Source organism: Pecten maximus, chromosome 13 (assembly GCF_902652985.1).
Source record: "Pecten maximus chromosome 13, xPecMax1.1, whole genome shotgun sequence".
NCBI lineage: Eukaryota > Metazoa > Mollusca > Bivalvia > Pectinida > Pectinidae > Pecten > Pecten maximus.
This window is the reverse complement of record NC_047027.1, coordinates 15122314-15143896: the sequence shown is the minus strand read 5'-3', so window position 1 is coordinate 15143896 and position 21583 is coordinate 15122314. Positions and strand designations below refer to the sequence as shown.

Here is a 21583-nt window from a genome sequence, read left to right as displayed (position 1 = left end):
TTTTGATAAAGTATCAGCTCGGAATAAGTCAAGAATATTTAAATTATATTTTTCAAGTAAAAAATCCCCCGCAAGGTGTCTGTTCAAAATCCAAGATGGCGTCACAAATGGCTCAGACAGATTCAGGAGACGACTCTCTTTATCCAATAGCTGTGTTAATTGACGAGCTAAGGAACGAAGATGTACAGGTGAATGAGAAACAAGATGTTTTCCTTTATCAAGATCAAGCATGGTTGTCATAAAGAATAGTTAAATAGCGTATTGTGCATCCAAACTGGAGGTTGTCATGACAAGGCTGACAAGCCGTCTCATGCTCACAAACTCACTATATTTGTGTTGTTTTGGCTGTTAATTGCTAACACATTATTCTTTATATTAAAATATGTCGACCATGTTGAAATTTTATTTCAATTATAACTTTCTGATTTCTTTAAGCAAGGTAGAAGGACTTCATCCACTAAATATTTTTAGGCCGACATCTAACTAGATTAAGGTCTATTTATAAACTTGTTCACGTATTTGAATATGAATCATTAATAGGTTATCACTATCTTCGTCATTCAATCTATAATTTTACGTTGATAAGTAATGATTGCAATGAACAAAAATAGAATCTAGCGAGGATGTTCAACTGATTTAATTGAATTATGATTGCATATTCTGGGATTATTCTCCAAGGCCAAACCAAAACAACATTTATTATTAATATTAAAAGCATTTGAACAGGTCTGTCTTAAAGTGATATCAGGCATCTCCAGAAATGATCCTTAGAACATTAAATGAAGTAAGTGACATCAAATTGAAAAGATATCACAAGTAGTACACATGGAGAACAACTTATCATGTAAATAGGTCACCAATCTAACTCGGGCTAGGAGGAAATTTCCTTTTAGTTATAGTGGTAGGATGTCCAGTATATTAAAGATGCAGATAAGACACCTGCACCCCCCCATCCCACCACCAACAAAAAAGCCCACCAAAACATTATCAATTACCTTACTCTCTTAAAGGTAGAATTATTACTTCCTTGAAGTTCCAACTATCTTTAACTTGATGAATTAAGGTATATATATATTAAGATGGATTTTTCTCGATATACGTCCATTTTTAACAGAAAAGAAAAATACAGTGGGCAGACTGAAACCCAGACCAGGGACTTCTGAACTCGGTTTCACTACACATGTACAGCAACAGACATTTGATAGATAATATGACCTAGATAATTGAAATATTTCTTTGTATTGCAGTTACGCCTTAACAGCATCAAGAAATTATCAACGATAGCACTAGCCCTTGGTGTTGAAAGGACCAGGACTGAGCTCATCCCTTTCCTTACAGGTGAAAATCTATTATCTCAAGCTTATCATTGATAACTTTCTGATGGTTATGACCTAATCCACAAAAAGATAACAAAGAAACCAACAATTCTGCAAAGAATCATAGATAAATTAATAATTTAGTATTCATGGTAGTTTATAAATGAGTCCCTTTTCAAATGAAATAGGGTCCTTCTGTATAACTTCAATGGACTAACGAAAACAAAACCAACATTTTTTTGTAATTCTGAAGTATGATATGAGATGGCTTATCATTTGTAGACACAATCTATGACGAGGATGAAGTGCTGTTAGCTTTGGCTGAACAACTGGGAAATTTTACTCCACTTGTGGGAGGACCAGAGTTTGTCCACTATCTTCTGGTATGTTTTGTTGTCAAGGAAATTAATACTCCCTGCTTGCTACCACTGGGGCTAAAAAACAAGTAAATATATGAAGAAGTTATGAATTTGTTAAGTAATTGCTGTTAGAAATTTACAGAATTTGCTATACTGCATTATTTAGGAAAATCTCATTCACTTTCTCCAAAATTCTGAAATTCTCCTATGCTATAAATACTTTTTCTATGATAGCTAAAAAATCACTTACATTACAATGTTTGAAATTAATCGATTATAAGCCAAAAATGTAAATTTATTTTACAATATTTCAGGCATTTAGGATTAGAATTTGAGACAAGGTATTTTCTGGAATCAACGTTAACATCATTGGTACATTAATAAACATCCCATTATTCTATGATTAAGTGGGTATTCTGTATTACAGCCTCCTCTGGAGAGTCTGGCCACTGTAGAAGAGACTGTTGTCCGTGACAAGGCTGTTGATTCTCTACGTACCATAGCTGCTCAACACTCGCCAGCAGACCTGGAAAGTCACTTTGTTCCACTTGTGAAACGGTTGTCTGGAGGTGTGTTTTGTCATATTTTGATATCTACTAAGAATCATAAAGGCCATGTTTTATTTACTGTTACAATAACTGGATAATACAATTGTCCTGTTGGTCTAAATGGGACTGACAACCCTGGAATACTTTCCTAACTCTTTCAGACTCAAAGAAAAAAGGCGAAATATGACAAAAAATAGTGTTTAACAATATATGTTATTCTATTGAATCATGCAGTGGTCAATTCAATGCATAATCCTGAGCTGGAATTTCTGAAATATTTGTGTTGGTGTTAAATGTATGAATGAATTTTTTGTCATGTGCTTTGCATACAGCTTTTTTTTTCATTTTCGTTTGCAAAACATAGACTGAAATATCTCAAATGTACTCAATATTTTTCTTATGAATCTGTTGACAATCTATAAACCAAATTCAAATTATCCACAGATGTTTATTAAATGACATGACTTTTAAAAGTTGTTTTGTGCTAAGATTAAAGCGACAAAACTAACCAGGTTATACCAGTAGAAATAGAAACATATATGGGACAAATCGTTAAAAAAAATCAAGCACAGCTATGAGTCCAGTGTGATGATATATTTAAGTTGGAAGGGGCATCGGCCAAATATAAAGAATTCTTTGTGCGTTTATGATGAAGGTAATATAGCTAAGTAAATGCTTCTGTTTGAATTAATAATTTCTCATGGTTGTCCCATTTTGACAAACTTGGAATCATCCAAAATGAAAAATATACAGACTTACACAAAATGTTATATTTTAGGTGACTGGTTCACCTCTAGAACGTCAGCGTGCGGACTGTTTGCAGTGTGTTATCCGAGAGTATCAAATACCATCAAAGATGAACTCCGGCTGTAAGTAGTGTCTATTTTAATCCTAGTTCTGATTTACTAACAACAAACAGTAGTGTTTATATGCCCTTTTAACATACATGTGAAAAGCTGTGATAATCATTGTGATAACAGGAGGTCTTGCGTGATCAATTTGGCACAAATGACTCCATGTTATTCAGATTTACAATCGGGTAAGATTATTGCTTATAATTTAAAGGTTTTAAAGTGTGTTTTGGATACTGTAGTGAATGGAATGAATTTAAACGTTTCTCTTTCTGCTGAAACATGAGAAAGGCACTGGTCCTAGGCTGGTATGGCTGTAATTTTTACAAGCCCAACCTGAAAAGTTGGTAGTCCCGGACCCCAGGCTAATGGATTATTACACCTCTTAATATTGTGGTAATACCTGAGTCCTACCATATGATTAATTTCTTACATATTCCCTTAATATATTCTGATCTCAAACTCTTATCATAAGAAAAACTACTTTTTGTTCATAGACAATTTAAAAATCTGGCGGGAGATGACACACCGATGGTTCGTCGGGCTGGTGCCGGAAAGCTTGGAGAATTCGCCAAAGCTGTTGAGACAGACAAACTGAAGGGAGACCTTATACCTCTGTTTACAGTGCTGTCTCAGGATGAACAGGTTTGTGTTTCCTCTTGTCCGAGTGATTACAGTACTGTGTCAGGATGGACAGGTTTGTGTTTCCTGTTGTCTGGGTGATTACAGTACTGTGTCAGGATGGACAGGTTTGTGTTTCCTGTTGTCTGAGTGATTAGAGTACTGTGTCAGGATGAACAGGTTTGTGTTTCCTTTTGTCCTGAGTGATTACAGTACTGTGTCAGGATGAACAGGTTTGTGTTTCCTCTTGTCTGAGTGATTACAGTACTGTGTCAGGATGAACAGGTTTGTGTTTCCTCTTGTCTGAGTGATTACAGTACTGTGTCAGGATGAACAGGTTTGTGTTTCCTGTTGTCTGAGTGATTACAGTACTGTGTCAGGATGAACAGGTTTGTGTTTCCTCTTGTCTGAGTGATTACAGTACTGTGTCAGGATGAACAGGTTTGGGTTTCCTCTTGTCTGAGTGATTACAGTACTGTGTCAGGATGAACAGGTTTGTGTTTCCTGTTGTCTGGGTGATTACAGTACTGTGTCAGGATGAACAGGTTTGTGTTTCCTGTTGTATTGAGAAACTTCATAACTAAAACATGGATATGAGTTTACAATTTTTGTGTAAGAAAAATGATAATTATTTGGGAGATATGTACTGTGAGAAGATTTCTGTTGTGGTTAGACATATAAAATGGACATGTTTATGTTGGAGTTTAGGTAACAGAATGTTGAACTAATCTCTGAAATATATTCATGGAAATTAAACTTATTCTTGATTGAATAAAACCACATCTACTTAGAAATCAGTTTAGGGATTAGCATGGACATGATGAAATGCAGTGGAATCCTAAAGCTGAGAGCAATGGATAATTATTTAAAAAAAAAGAAATGGAAGGACCTGTATTAAGGATGGCCCAGACCTCCTATAAGTTATCCCTGAATTGTATTAACACCTGTGCTCATTGTATTATGACAGGACTCTGTGAGATTATTGGCAGTGGAAGCCTGTGTCAGCATCGCCTCCCTGCTTCCCTCGGAGGACACTGATCAGTTTGTGATGCCTACACTACGACAAGCAGCTGAGGACAAGTCCTGGAGAGTTCGCTACATGGTTGCAGACAAATTCATTGAAGTAAGTTGTGTCTGCTGAAATATTGAGACCTATGTTGTTATGGTAATCAGCCACTGTTGCCAGGATGTTCAACTCCTTCTGTACTCATGATGTCTTGAGACGTCGCAAAAACATGCTACTGTTTCCTTCTTGACGTCTTGAGATGTCACGGGAACATTCCTTTGTGACATCTGAAGCCATCGTGAAAAACACTTGTGATATGGTTAGCATATTTGTTTGTAGGAATTGAGTAAGGAAACATGTATATAACAAATAATAAGTATTAAACATAGTATAATGATAAGTAATTTTATGTGTTAAAAGCCTATCCATTTGTTACAATTGTCTAATGCTTGGAAATCGGCTTGTGTATGCCTGGTTATTTACACTGACAACAAAATTGCATACTCAAATTTTACTTTTGGTTTCTGGTTCATTGTTGAGGAGAAAAACACAAAGTTTTAAAAACAATTCAATATCTGCAATTGAAAAAAATTGATCGTCAAAATAAAACAAAAATACATATAACTTGTGCCTGCCATGAAAAAAAGATGTTACAAATGAGTGATAACTTACACATGAGTGGGAATTTAAAGCAGCCGCTTGTTGGAGTCACAGCAAAATTTGAATGAGTTCAGAAAGGTCCTGTTATGATTTGAGAACGAGTACAAAAAGAGTTCATTTTATGATTTTGACATTTTCAGCTACAAAAGGCAGTAGGACCTGAAATTACAAAGAATGACCTAGTCCAGGCTTTCCAAGGGTTACTGAAGGATTGTGAGGCAGAGGTCAGAGCTGCCGCGGCTCATAAGGTCAAAGGTCAGTATACATAATGTTACTGTCTCATGTCAGTAGTATGTAGATGTGTTTTAGTTTAAGATATATATTAAAAGTTATTCTTCTTTATTAAAGACAATTGTTTTTTTATAAATAATAGTCTGCTAAAAAAATCGCTCCAATCTTAATTAAAACTGTAAAGGATTGTCATGAAGAATAACTTGAACTATCTTGCATCAGTTGAACAGATTTAATGCAGTGTAAGGAGGACCATATATATATTAATATCTGTTGTATATTATAACAGATTTCTGTCAGAACCTGTCACCAGATGTACGTGAGAGCGTGATAATGACTAGTATCCTACCCTGTGTGAAGGACCTGGTTTCTGACGCCAATCAGCATGTCAAGTCCGCCCTTGCCTCTGTTATCATGGGCCTCTCACCCATCCTTGGAAAAGACAAGTAAGCAATGAAAAAATGTTCCGTACTCTTTATAATATGGTGTTAGAGATGTTCTATAACTTGGTATTAGAGATGTTACATTGAACATCTATTGTAGAGTTGTGTATTATATGAGTACCAGATGGAATCCACACAATAAAACTGTTTGGTATACTTACAGTAGAACATCTATTGTAGAGTTGTGTATTATATGAGTACCAGATGGAATCCACACAATAAAACTGTTTGGTATACTTACAGTAGAACATCTATTGTAGAGTTGTGTATTATATGAGTACAGATGGAATCCACACAATTAAACTCTTTGGTATACTTACAATAGAACATCTATTGTAGTGTTGTATATGAGTACAGATGGAGTCTATTACAGTCAAACTGTTTGGTATACTTACAGTAGAACATCTATTGTAGTGTTGTATATGAGTACAGATGGAGTCTATCACAATCAAACTGTTTGGTATACTTACAGTAGAACATCTATTGTAGTGTTGTATATGAGTACAGATGGAGTCTATCACAATCAAACTGTTTGGTATACTTACAGTAGAACATCTATTGTAGTGTTGTATATGAGTACAGATGGAGTCTATCACAATCAAACTGTTTGGTATACTTACAGCACAATAGAACATCTGTTGCCCCTGTTCCTTACACAACTGAAGGATGAATGCCCAGAGGTCAGACTGAACATCATCTCAAATCTTGACTGTGTTAACGAGGTAAGACTTTGTTAGCTGAATGATCAGTATGTATCTGGAAAATGGTTCAAGATACCTGAACTTGTTTCATGATTTACTTCAAATGACCAAGTTTACTCAGAGATCTGCCTTCATTTGTTATTGTGACTGAAAGCAATTAAAGATTTCCCTATAGAAAGTTTTCAAGTAAGAAATTTTTTTTGGGTAAGATGCCTTCTAAAACCCAGTCCATGTGAAATAGCAAATACAGAACAAATTGTCTTTTACCAAAACTTGGGAGTCTTTTTAGAAACCATACATTTTGACAGGCAGGTTAGACTGGTGTTGTAGACTAATGGAATCTTCCACCCCTTTTTGGGATGAGATAGAGGGATCTCAACCCGAGGAGGGAGATTGTTAAACTCCCAAACACGAGACTTGCCGAGTGTTTGGGAACTTAACAATCTCCCTCCGAGGGTTGAGATCCCCCTATCTCATCCCAAAAAGGGATGAATGATTATTTTTCTCTTACCCTGTTTTCCGAAGTGTGAGCCAGATCCAAACGTATGTAAACAACTACAGGTGGACAGCGGATAACAGTTGTGATATGTATAAGGCTGCAGCAGACGCTTTACACCTTATGATGTTGATTTCATACAAAATATAGTTCCGATTAGCTTGTCAAAAAGAACACCAAACACTCCGTTAACTCTGATAATTAATACTTATTTTAATTTGATTTGATTTGTGAATAATATTGATATTTAGCATTCAAACGTTCCTGGTCAGGCCATAGTGACGTCACCCTTTCGAGAACAAGAGCACGTTCAAAGAGTATGTGTAGCTTGTCTTTTCCCTAGGGTGAGATAAGAAAATCTCACCCCGGTAAAACTGCGGATACCCCTGTCCAGGGTGAGAGAATAATAGAATCTTACAAAGGCCTGTGCGATGGACAGGGATATCTCGACCCTCATGTAAGAGAGTTTGGCACCATGCTTGATTATTTTTCTCACATACTGTACTTAAAAAAGAGTAAGGTCGAATTGTGAATCTTTTTCATTGTGCCATCATGACAATGTGTGTAAAGATTGATGATATTATTAATTTGCTTACACTACATAAAATAATTTTGTTAGACTATTGTCAGTGGCGCATCCTTAAATTACACTGACTGTTAATAGGATGTTAAACAAAATAAACCAAACCGATCAGGGCCTACTTCGGGCGTGAACTATTTACTATAGTTAGACTATCCCATCTATTCCACTGGAATTTTGTTGGTACACAGAATACTTAACTATATGATGACAATAAGCATAACTTTGTTGTCAATACAAAGCTCACTGAAATCCCTGTTGTTTTGTTTGCTGGTAATTCTTGGAAGGAATGGAAATCAGTTGAATCGGTTGTGTTTTATTAAATTAATTCTTTTTAAGTTAGAAATATTACAAATATTTGTAGGTTATCGGAATCAAACAGTTATCCCAGAGCCTTCTGCCGGCGATTGTTGAGTTAGCCGAGGACACTAAATGGAGAGTGAGACTGGCCATTATAGAGTACATGCCCCTCCTAGCTGGACAATTGGTAAGTGTCATCAAGAACCGTTGTCCTTCTGGTCCAGTTTTATTGGGAAAAACATGTAAAACAGATATTATAAGTTCAGGGCTATTCCATTAAAATATCTACCTGACCCCAGGACTCCAAAAATAAATCACTTCTTTCCATCGTTGGATTTCCTTCCTATTACTTCTATGTATTTTATCAAATAAATTATATAGGTGGTACCCCTAAACAAAACCTGGAGTCCTGGGGTGGGGTACATCTTTTACTGGAAAAGCCCTTGGACTTCCAACATGAAATTGGTCTTTATCAGAGATCTGTATTATTGTCAGGAATAATTTTGGGCTTATAAAATTTCATAAAATGATATAAAATATTCTAGTATATTTTGTTTCATAGTTTTCTAAACTTTAAGATTAAATGCTGTGCTCATAGAACCGATTTTTAGGACTTTTGTGCAGCAACATTACTAGATTAAAGTATGTTTTGCATAAAATCCACTTCAGTAATACTGTGAAATGTTGGAATTTTACAGTGTACTGTTCTGAAATTTGTTTATCCAGGGAATTTCATAGCTTTTATAAAAAATTAAACCTACAAAAACATCAATTTAATACAATGTATATTGATCTAGTTATTTTATAATGATAATTTTACTCCAAGTTACAATTCTTGTAAATGTTACCTTCTCTTTTTCAGGGTGTTGAATTCTTTGATGAAAAATTGAATTCTCTGTGTATGACTTGGCTTGTAGACCATGGTAAGTTTTGTTGCTGGTGCGAACTTATGTAACCGATATTTTGTTTATTTCTGATTTATTTTGAAGTCTTACTACAATCAGACCTTTCTGTTATTGAGACAATTAAGAAGCATGGTTATGGTTTATCAAATTAGATAAAAGATACTGGAATAGGTTACAATTGCACCACATTGACAATTCCTCCAAGGTCAAAACCCAGATGTGCTATATGGTGCATGTTCAACAACTGTTATCAATTCACTTGTGTCAAAGCAAAAATAGAATCTTTAATACAATAGTATAGGGCTAAAAATAAATAATAACTCAGTTCCCAGGCCATCCCTCATCTGCTTGAAGTAAAAAAAACAACATTGTCTCGTATATTTTCCCTGGTTGAATAAAAAATCTTCATTATTCTTCGGAAGAAGAATGTTTGACCACAAGTATCACCAAACCTTTATCCTGTAATATCTATTATATTCAACCACAGACGTCTGGTTAGTTGAAAGATTTTAGCCCCTACTCTTACTATATCAACAAGGTGTAACCATGAAATTAGAGCACATGTTCATTAATGTTAAACAAAGGCAAAGAACCATTGTTTTCCACATTTTGAAGTGTTTATATGAAAATGGATAATGATAAGTTATATAACACGATCAATATAATATTTAAGAGTGTAATTTAGATGACTTCACTTTTACCTTCATCAGACTAAACATAAAATATCATATTGGTTGTGTTATATAACTTCTATCATATTTACATTACAGACCTGAAGAGAATGTTGATGGATAATGATTGGTTTGAAACATGAATTAATAAAGATGTCCATCTGTTTTTTCACGAACAAAATATAAAATGAACTCTCTCCCTCCTCTCTTTTTAGACGAATTAGCCCGAGAACCAAGTAATTGATATTATTTAGCCTAAATACTTTTGTTTCGGGGATGCAGTTAGATGGTTGTCTTCAGTCAAATTTACAATCTAATTAAAATCTAGATGGTCTTTCTCACTACGTTACATGAACATCTAGCAACATCCCATAAGGGGTCACGTTCTGATGACCTTCGAGATGTGTGTATTTAACTTTCAGGGCGAATTGTCAAATTGTCAATGTCATCGAAGCAAAACGTTTCGTCACAGCATGCATCTGAAGCAAACCATTTCAGCACAGATGGATATAGCTAAATGCTTTGTGGGACGAAATGACTTGAAACAAATTGACACATTATGCAAACTATGTACTCTAGTCATGCTAATTCGGACATACAAAATTCACTTCCAAGATTCTGGAAGTAGAAATTTGATTAGCTAATCCAAAAGGTCACCCTGAGGTGACCCCTTATGGGATGTTGTTAGATGTTCATGTAACGCAGTGAGAGTGACCATCTAGATTTAAATAGGTTGTCAAATTTATTGATACATCCTTGTGAAGAAAAATGTTAAAATCACTTAATTGTTTTTTCAATTTTTACCACTTTTGTTCATTAAAGTAAATTATCCAAATTAATGTATCAATATTAGTGTAAGTATGAACTCGCATTGAGCCATAAAATTACTTACAATGGTCTAGTGGTAGGATGCAGGGCTACATGACCAAAGGGTCGCTACAATGGCCCAATAACTACGGATCATAATTTGTCAACCATTTTGAGACGGCTATGTTGCTGCAATATAGTGGTATATAAAACTCCAAATCATTATTATTAGATATTAATGTATGTTTGTATTAAAAATGCCTTAAAAATAGAAGAAAAAATTTTAGATATTATGTTAAAGAGGTATTTGTGAAGAAAAAAATAAAGCAAAATGTTTTTAGCTTAAAATAATAAATTGTTTACAAACCAATACGGTTTGTAAACAATTTAACAAAGACTGAGTTTTAATGTTGAGGACAACTTATGCTGTGTCTGTTTTTAAAAAAAGTACTGTATTGCTATTAAAAATCAAAATATGACAATTGAACTTTGACAGTGTTTGCTATCCGAGAAGCAGCAACATTGAACCTTAAGAAGTTGGTGGAGAAGTTTGGTTCGGACTGGGCTACCCAGACTGTTATACCTAAAGTGAACTCCATGGCGCGCGATCTTAACTACCTACACAGACTAACATGCTTATTCTGTATCAATGTAAGTACTTGAAATCTCATGGAAGAACTATTCCTGTAAAATCTATATCCTACGGGAAGACTTCAGAAAAAAAATTAAATGCACTGTGGGTTCTGAAGAAATTTCAGCTTTTATTTGATATTAATTCCATTAAGTCACATCTTTAAATTGTTCCTTGTTCCTAAACCTGGATTTCTCGTGTTGGGTAGATATATTACTGGGATATAGCCCCTAAAGAAAACCTTGCCATGTGGAATTGTATCATTAACAGCTCATGAATTTGTGAAAGAAGTTATTTACATAGAAGCCATGTACTTTAATGAATGAAACTCTTCATTGGTATTAATCTTAAAAATAGTATGGTTTTAATAAATGAGTACTTGTTTACCTCTCTGGAAATGTTCCAGTTCTGAAGTCTATTTCCTCGCTATGTATAGAGTAGGAGACAGTTTATAGATGTAGAAGACCATAGATTTCTCACAATTTTTACCTCATTTGATTATCATGAAAGAAAGTTATGGTGATGGAATATAGGATATGTTACATACTTTATTGTTTGTATAATTGAAAGTTATGATGTAATTTATATAGATTGTATAATGATGTAATTTATATAGATTGTATAATGATGTATTTAATATAGATTGTATAATGATGTATTGATAGCTCAGATTTATTGTGTATCATTTATTTACAGCTATTATCAGAGGCCCTTGGGTCGGAAATTACAAACAAGATGCTTTTGCCAACAATTGTCAGTCTTGCAACCGATTCAGTTGCCAATGTTAGGTTCAATGTCGCCAAAAGTCTTCAAAAATTGGGACCTCATTTTGACCAAACGTAAGTGGCTAACAGTGGAAAAATAATGATGGCTGGAATCCAATCGATGGTAAATGAAATTCAAATGGTCATTTGAAAATATACAAGAAGCAAAGATTAAATTTTACTGGAAACTTTTCTTAGATTTCTACATGATACTAGAGCCCCATTAATGATATGTTAAACATTTATTGATGGTAGAAAATTATATGTGAGATGGTGATATTTGAAAGTTGTCCATGAGATGTTGAAAGTTACCCGTGAGATGTTGAAAGTTACCCGTGAGATGTTGAAAGTTACCCGTGAGATGTTGAAAGTTACCTGTGAGATGTTGAAAGTTACCTGCGAGATGTTGAAAGTTACCCGTGAGATGTTGAAAGTTATCTGCGAGATGTTGAAAGTTACATGTGAGATGTTGAAAGTTACCGTGAGATGTTGAAAGTTACCCGTGAGATGTTGAAAGTTACCCGTGAGATGTTGAAAGTTACCCGTGAGATGTTGAAAGTTACCCGTGAGATGTTGACAGTAACCCGTGAGATGTTGACAGTTACCCGTGAGATGTTGAAAGTTACCCGTGAGATGTTGAAAGTTACCCGTGAGATGTTGACAGTTACCTGTGAGATGTTGAAAGTTACCCGTGAGATGTTGAAAGTTACCCGCGAGATGTTGAAAGTTACTTGCGAGATTTTGAAAGTTACCTGTGAGATGTTGAAAGTTACCTGTGAGATGTTTAAAGTTACCTGTGAGATGTTTAAAGTTACCCGTGAGATGTTGAAAGTTACCCGTGAGATTATGAAAGTTACCTGTGAGATGTTGAAAGTTACATGTGAGATGTTGAAAGTTACCCGTGAGATGTTGAAAGTTACCCGTGAGATGTTGAAAGTTTCCCGTGAGATGTTGAAAGTTACCCGTGAGATGTTGAAAGTTACCCGTGAGATGTTGAAAGTTACAGGTGAGATGTTGAAAGTTACCTGTGAGATGTTGAAAGTTACCTGTGAGATGTTGAAAGTTACCCATGAGATGTTGAAAGTTACCTGTGAGATGTTGAAAGTTACCCGTGAGATGTTGAAATTTACCCGTGAGATGTTGAAAGTTACCTGTGATCTATTTTGTACCACAGAACACTACAGGGACAGGTTAAAACTACGCTGGAAAAGCTGAAGACCGATACAGATATGGATGTAAAGTACTATGCTGCGGAGGCATTGGATGGTAAGTTTCCTTAGTATTGAGATGTCCTAGAAAGTTCATTTATCTGTGTATTGCCAGCTTAAAATAAACCATTTCCAAAATCTTGACTAAATGCATGCAGTTAGCTTTAACAGAACTTGAGAAATGTTTAAATTGGGGTAATGGCTTTGCATAGTGCTTAACTTAAGCTGCGTGAGGGAAGGGGCAGGGGCGTGGGGGGGCTTAAAATAAAGTCCATTAAACCATTGGGTTGAGTATATAAAGATTTGGTGGCAATAAGGAGCAAGACATTAAGCAGAGCTTGGGCTTTTTTCTCTGCCTTATTTAAAGCTTGAACGAGCTGTAGTGAACAGGTATTGTGCTATAGCTAATTTTCAGGGCTTAATATGCTTGAATAGAGGGCTAGATTATTGCATAGCTTTTGAAATTATTTTCTGCGACTGTAATTGTTTGTACTTCGGTTTTCTTTTTATTTCTATTTTTGGTGGGGGTAATTGGGCTAAAATAAATGCCTGGAATGAGTTTTCTGTGTTCTCTTGATTTATTGTATTGGTATTGAATCATACACTCAAGAGTTTTATTTTTAGTTCATATTATTTAAAATGTACAAGAAAAGGCCTTGTCATAAGTGTTATTAATTTGAACTTATCCTTAATCCAAAAGGTGACACTATTGGTGCACAGATGTATTAATAGATAAACATTACTGTGATGTCCTTTTTTTTCTTCCCAAATAGTACTTTTTCATAGGAAGTCATAGTAGACAATATAGGTAAGGAGTGTACGTGTATCAATGGTTATGTCACTTGTTGATGTGGTTTTTAGCTCATGGCCAAAAGGGTAAGTGAGCTATATCCTGGTGCAAGGTATCATCCAGCATAGCATTTTTAGGTCACTTGCTCAAATTTCAAGTGAGCTAATGCCATAATGTGTTGTCTGCCTGGCGTCTGGCATGAACTTTTTTCCTTCAATGACTTCTCATCAAGGACCATTTAATTCAAGGTGATTTTCACCCATTATAAATGTCTCAAATCATTAAATAACATGTGAGTGATGAAGGCCCATTTTGACTTCAGTTAAATGAGTTAAAACAGGTGTTTCAAACATTTTATTCTCGGCTAAACCATGAAGTTTTGAACTTCAAACTGTTTTGTAATGGCTAGAAATTTGAAAAAATTGAAAGAAGATTTATAATGAGATTTGTTTTGAGAAAAAAGTCAGTATTTTGTGGGAATCTTTGGTACTAATTGTATTAAAATTTAAAAAAAGATTTACAAATCTGTTATACATGTAAAGATTCCATAATATAACTGGGAGGTTTAAGTGTATAACATACCTAATAACTTACTTACAACAGTTTGTGAAGTCTTTAACATTTTCCTACACTTCCTGTTGTGTGTCCATTTTCTTCACCAGTTTGGATTGAATGCTAATATATCATTTCTAATATTTCACAATGACATCTGATGAACAAAAGCTGCCGTAAATTCTAAGCAGAATAAGTGCTTTAAGAGAAGCCAGTAGATGATAACATTTTCCTATCACAGATACCTTACAGAATACATATTTTATATTCTGACCAATGAAACCCCTGGGGTGAAATTTGAATGAAAAAAAAATAACAATTTCAGTTAATTAATGCCCAATATATATGCTGTAATCACGTGGATACCTTTTAGCTGAAGCTTCTGTTAAATATCAATGAATGTTATTTGAAACTTTCAATTAAGTGAAATGATGATAAGTGACCACTGTAGAGTTAACATTGTGGAGATGATTTAAACAGGGAGTTGAATAAATTATGACTGAATACATTTCAGCGACTCCTTCAGGAAAATAATGATAAAGCTGTCCACACACAATATACTTTTCAGCGACTCCTTCAGGAAAATAATGATAAAACTGTCCACACAATATACTTTTCAGCGACTCCTTCAGGAAAATAATGATAAAACTGTCCACACAATATACTTTTCAGCGACTCCTTCAGGAGAATAATGATAAAACTGTATTTATTTTAAGCTTTTAATGATAACCAGTGTCTATGTGAACATTATGGCGATGTTTTTAACAGGAGTTGTGGATGTTGTTGTAGATCCGTGTATCAGAACTGCGGATGGTTTGTAAGGTGTGATTGCTTTTCTCTTCACGCTCTGTACGACATCGCACACAGAATCACAAAATGAGTCCAGTTATAGTACACATATAGGTCATTTAACGAGAAACATTGTCTTTTATTTCAGGTGCTAAATATGAAACCAAAACAGTTAAGAAGCAAATTCTTGTGGTGTAATGACTTATTTGATCAAAAAGAAAAAAAAATGGCTAAATAATATAAACTTAAATTTACTTGTTTCTTGCCATAACCTTGATCACACAGAATAAATGAAGACAAGAAAATTCGAATACATTGGTTAAATCCGTTGTGGTAGTTGATATCTGTTTGAATTCTTTGGTAGAACTAGAACCATTGAGACAGGTGCATTACATGATAGTGTCAAGTAGTAATTGACGACTCAAGTCTGAGTGATAGTGTCAAGTAGTAATTGACGACTCAAGTCTGACATTATGTAATTATCAATTGATTACGTACAATCTAGTGAAATCCAATGATTAAACACATAGTTCCTGTAGCTGTTTAGAGTAAAACCTTAATCTGTAATTCTATCATTAGCCACTAGACTTATACACAATATTACAGGTAGCTGGACATAAATGTTGCCAGCATTGAATTTTAGATTGTTGTAAGAATCTAGCTTAGATAATTTACAGATTTCTCTACTCATATGCTGGAGTACTCAGCTACCGTGCAAGTTAAACAGAAACCCCAAAAAGAGTTTTTGTTTTTTGTTTTTTTCCCCTCAAAATGATGAACCTCAAAAACATACCTGCGCGCTGTACATGCAAATTTTACTGTAGTTTTTATTTGTCGTAACTCAAGAAATACAATCCGACCTAATATACTATGTTTGGAGTAAACTTTCAGATCACGTATACAGAAGGCTGCATGTAGATATATAATTGATGTGTAATTTTACATTTTGGATTTAGAAATATAGTGTATGTAAATGATATGCCTTGAAGTTTGGTCTTTGCACAATGTTGACTTGTGGAGTCTAATTAAACACCCTAGAATTTGAAGTAGAGTTGAAATCTACCTGTTTGGGGAATCTGTGACTGTATGTTAAAATATAGCATTCCAGGAAGTTTTATGTCACTAGGACTTGTTGAGGACTTGGTGATTGTTTATAGATTCAACTTTCCAAGATTCAAACCCAACTCTGTCTCTGTAGTTAGCCTATTAACATAGTTTAATTGGCTCCCGAGGACCAGAGAACCTGTTATAAGTCACCTTGTGCTGTGTATGCTGGGTTAAAATGGCTCTTGAGGGGCTATAGTTTAATTGGCTCCCGAGGACCAGAGAACCTGTTTTAAGTCACCTTGTGCTGTGTATGCTGGGTTAAAATGGCTCTTGAGGGGCTATAGTTTAATTGGCTCCCGAGGACCAGAGAACCTGTTTTAAGTCACCTTGTGCTGTGTATGCTGGGTTAAAATGGCTCTTGAGGGGCCATATTGAAATCTCTTAACAGTAGCCAGGGTATGGACTAAACATAAAGCTATTATATAAACACTCACATATATATCTGTTTAAGTCGAGGTGAAAGTTTACCAGAAGTCGGAGAGTGAATTCCACCTATATATCTATGTAACTTAAGGTATATCAGTTAACCAGAAGTTTGAGAGGGAACATTCACCTACATATCCTTCTAACTTGAGGATGATCATAGAGTGACATCACTCTAAAAATGTATTATATTTAATATAACAAATGCACGCTACTGCTGGTGTAACTAAAATGTATGTATACATATATATATAAGTGCACGCTGTATGTGTTGGTGGTACAGGAGGTTTTGATGACTGTATTTTTGTTGTGGCATAACAAAAGACTGCATATACATAATAACCCTGAAATTTATATGTCTGGTGAAACAGGGGGGTGGGGGGGGCTTTAGGTTTCCTCTCCATGTACATACATGTAGGTACTTAACACCAAAATCTGTCAGTGCTCTTGTGGTTTCAGTCCTTAAGAGATTTTGAGCAAACTTCACGTATCCGGGTTTTTGGGTCAAGGTCACTATTACTAATTTTAGTGGGGTCCAGTAAGGGACGTAAATATTGCTTTAGCAATACCCAATAGACTTGTTGAAACAAAAACTATATTGGTATATCCATCAGTATAAGATATGGTTAACATGAAATTCATTCTTTAATACAAATGCTGTCTTGGTCTATGTATTGTTGTTTTTACCTAGTTCTTACTGTAGCTTTGTAGAAGGTTGTTCTTGATGTGGAACATGAATAGTTTAACCCTCCCTCTGACTCCCTCTGTATGTCCCCCAATTATCTAGTGTGACCCATTCAATTGTATGGAACGGTAGCTAGCTAACATAAATATGTACTAGTACTTCCTAAACCAGTTAAATACGATGGTTTTATATATGTAAAAAATACATTATCAATAATGTATATAATTTTGGTTATGAGACGTGTTATTTTAATAAAGTCAATATTGAACTACATGTATATAGCTAGAATTTGAGATTAATTTATGACTATGGGGCCCTTCTGTGAGAGGAAGATTTAGGATACCTTGCGTGATTTATCACTAAAGGTCTATGGTCCAAAAACTGCAGCATAAATTGATAACAATATTAAAATTATTGAAGACTTTCTGTTTCTGTTTTATTTCTTTTTACTATTCATAAATGCAATGTAATGTTAAAAATAATTTCTATGGCTTGATGTTCATCAGTGTGATGAAATTTGTAGTAACATGTTCATATTTTCTATTTTCAGCTTTGAAGCTGAGCTAAGAAACAAATCTAGATATTAGGTGAGTTCAAGCTTGATACGAAAGATTATTTGATAAATTTTTAATGTATATAGTAAATTTAAATGTAAGTAGTACACTTTGTTATGTCGTAGCAATCATATAAGTTTAAATGTTGAATCATACACTGTAATTTTTCCTTATTCGTTTTTTTCCTATATTTGTTGTCTTTATTTGTATTACTTTAAAAGTTCTCTAAATAAAGCAGTAGTAATTAATGTATTAAAATGCCTCAGACCATCGTTCTCTAGATTCAATTTTAATGCAGAATCATAGCTCTCATTTCGTTTTATACTCTATATACATGAGTCAATGTCAAGATCAGTCATTCTCCCGATACTTCAACATCTTGATAGCCCAACACAAAGCTCCAACCCCTCGACTTCCTGCGAAAAGTATACACTTCAAAACAGATTAACTGAGTCAATGCTTTGTGTCTGATATGTTACTGTTATTACCTGATTAATTTTGTATGGTGTACATTATATCTAAAAGGAACTAATCTGACATCTCACAAATATGTAGGTAGTGCCTGTTTCATTGTAAAAACTGTATGTTGTAAAAAAAAAAAAAGGTAAATCTACTTCTATGAATTTACTAAGCTAAGTAATCTCAAATGTATCAAAATGATTATCAAATGTTTTTATCCCCGTTTTCTTTATTTGTAGGTAAAAATTTTCAACAAGTTATGTGCTGTTTCTTCAATGTTTGATGTTGTGAATTCTTTGGCATGAATCTTACCGACATCGTGTTGTATCCATCGATTGTCATCAGTTTCATCTGCACAGCAGACAAACAGACAGATGCTGCACACAAAAGACTTGAGTGGACAAGAAGACATGTATACTTTGCACTATAATTGAATAGGAAATGTATGTTACTGCAATGATCTTAACGCTACAGTAGTTTATGATGAGAGAAAAATTGTCACAGGTTTCTGCAAAACAATGATTTTAAAGCCCTTGGACCAAGGAAAACTGAAATCCCAGCAAACATTTGGATTTTTGCAGCATCAAAGTTCTGAGTCGGCAAGATGTTTAAATGACCTTGACATCATGTGACCTGGTGACCTTTGTGACCCAAGAAGCTGCTTCATTGTGATTCTAGTAAATACTGGTCTAACAGATTATAGTGATTTAATACTTAACATACACTTGCTCATAAGTACTGTTCTCTCTCAGTACCAGACACCCGAGGAATCCTTTAAAGTGTCAAGAGTTTCTGAGAGCTAGATAATGTTATAATCACCTTCCTCTAAGGAAATCAGGATTCCTGTTCAGATTTCTATGTAACTGAATGAAGACTGTTTACATCAACCTGTTTTACAAGAGAAATAATACTTACATTGTGTTTGTTTACGTGTGTGAAAAAAATCATTAATAATCAAGAGCAGTGTTTTTCTGTAAACATTTGTACGGACAACAAAAGTTAATTTTAACTGTTTTAGTTCACTGTTCTGGGATGCAATGTAGATATTGATTGATACAATGTTTTTTGAGATGCTTCCTCATGAAGACGACATTTAGCTAGCTAATTTTGATAAATTATTTGTGATGAGGAATTTATAAATTTTAATTGTTTGATGTAGTTTCTTGTTTTTCTTTCCACTTCGCCACAATAACAATGAGATAGTACATCCTTGTATGGAAACTTTATATATAGATATCTACATCCTCGTCACCGTCTCAACACAGTGGTATGGACATTGTATAGATATCTACATTTACATCACTTTCTGTCCATACATCATTTACAAATATCCTAACAGGTCATTTTTTGAGAAACATCAAACAGCAGTATTCAGGATTGAATATCAACATTGATTGTATCTGTGAATTAGCTCTAGGGGTTCAGGCTTTATTTGTGTAAAGTATGAGATGTTATCAAAGTTGTCAATTTTGCGTATAATTTGTTGAATAATAGAATAACTTGAAATTATGCATATTATTTCTATCAGTTTTGATGATTATATGATTAATTTGTTTGCATTAACAGAATCCATGAAAATTGCACATTACTACATGTATTTTATATGTCTCAACTTAAGTGCTATTTAAGATGTAATTGAGGTTGAGAAAAAGTGGAAAAATGAAAGGGAAAAAAAAAATGAAAAAAAAATGTGTGGTAGTGTCACATGGTATGAATTTTGTTAGCAGTCGTAATTGTTATGTATCTCCCCCCTAAAGTAATAGGCTAAGACCATATAAGGACATGTCAAAATGGGTCAAATCCATATAAGGGCATGTCATTAATGGGTCATAGCCATATAGGGACATGTCGAAATGGGTCATAGCCATATAAGGACATGGCAAAAATGTTTTATATCCATGTAAGTGTATGATTATGACTAAGCCATGCCCATTAAAGGCATAGTCTACTTAGGGGAAACAAATTATAGTCGATGTCATTATGCAGAAGATATGGTTTAATGTCCATAATATAAATCACATAGGATAGATGTGTTCAAGTAGTTCAGTATGGAATTCTATTGTGAACCAATGGTGAAGAGAATGCTTTAAACAAATCTCCACTTTTATCATTACAGAAGGGATTCTAATGTTATCGGGATAGCGACATTTTATATCTGATCTGATGAGATTAATTCTTAGGAGAAATGCTGCTTTATATACTAACGATGGAAAAAGGAATTGGCTTCAGAATACACTGGTCGTAAAAGCAATATGGACATTATATTTAAATAAAATTAACTTAAGTATATGTTGTGGACTTTTTATCATTTTTTGTGTGAAATTTAACTGTTTGATGAGTTTGTCCTGGTGTGGTGTCTGTTGTCCATTTTTACTGGGGAACATTACCAGCACAGAATGTCGGGGGGGCATCTTCATTGGTGATAAGTCATGTTGAACATTGGTGGTATACTAGTGATTTATGACTCTCACCTATAGACCTCTGCTGGGTGTCTTTGGCAGTGAGGTAGCACTATAAATCCGGCCTATCACAAGGAGACTTGACACAAACATACCGGACATATAGGACGTTAAACAAATAAAACCAAACTATAGTTTTATAGGTATGGTTATTATTGCCTTCACATCAGAATGTAAATAATTGGTGGGCATCGATGAATTATACAATCATGCTATCATGTAACACCCATTCCTTAGAGATGGGTCATAGCAATGCATACAAGTTTTAGGTAAGTTTGCTTTCAAAGCATTTTTGATCATTGAAACTTTTGAATGAATGGATTTAAAATAATTTGGTCATTCCAGGACAGTGGGATAATTATAGAAATATAACACCAAATTGTATTTTAACCAAAGTTGCTCTATTCCATTCTCGAATAAGGAGTCTAAATAGAAATAAGTGAATTGCCGCCCTCAGTACCGACAGTCGTTTTAGGTGGTGTCCTGGTGGAAGAATTCAGTACCACATAATTATACATCATATGTAAAAGAAATCCAAATATAAATCATTACAGAAAGCCAAATAAGGTATATAGTTTATTTTTGTACATTGACACAACACTGAACGGTACAAGATGTCGTTAGTGGGAATCTGCTGTCTAACAATTTTTTTATTAAAAAAAAAAAA

At 34.4% G+C, this 21583-nt stretch overlaps 1 protein-coding gene across 4 annotated transcripts; it reads left to right on the top strand.

Annotated features, from left to right (window-relative positions):
• Positions 1-57: 57 nt before the first annotated feature.
• Positions 58-20746, top strand: LOC117340190 (serine/threonine-protein phosphatase 2A 65 kDa regulatory subunit A alpha isoform-like). 4 transcript variants are annotated; one of them, XM_033901951.1, is made up of 18 exons: positions 58-188; positions 1248-1338; positions 1599-1699; positions 2103-2244; positions 3002-3092; positions 3572-3719; positions 4663-4818; positions 5502-5616; positions 5882-6038; positions 6658-6757; positions 8177-8299; positions 8975-9035; positions 10992-11146; positions 11823-11965; positions 13065-13156; positions 15230-15262; positions 17995-18031; positions 18697-20746. In XM_033901951.1, the coding sequence occupies exons 1-16, from the start codon at positions 96-98 to the stop codon at positions 15259-15261; spliced, it is 1800 nt and encodes a 599-aa protein (XP_033757842.1). In that variant the 5' UTR covers positions 58-95; the 3' UTR covers position 15262; positions 17995-18031; positions 18697-20746. The 4 variants fall into 4 exon arrangements, with proteins under 4 accessions (XP_033757842.1, XP_033757841.1, XP_033757843.1 ...); XM_033901950.1 differs by lacking the exon at positions 15230-15262 and adding an exon at positions 13960-13974; XM_033901952.1 differs by lacking the exon at positions 15230-15262 and adding an exon at positions 13872-13906.
• The last annotated feature ends 837 nt before the right edge of the window (positions 20747-21583 follow it).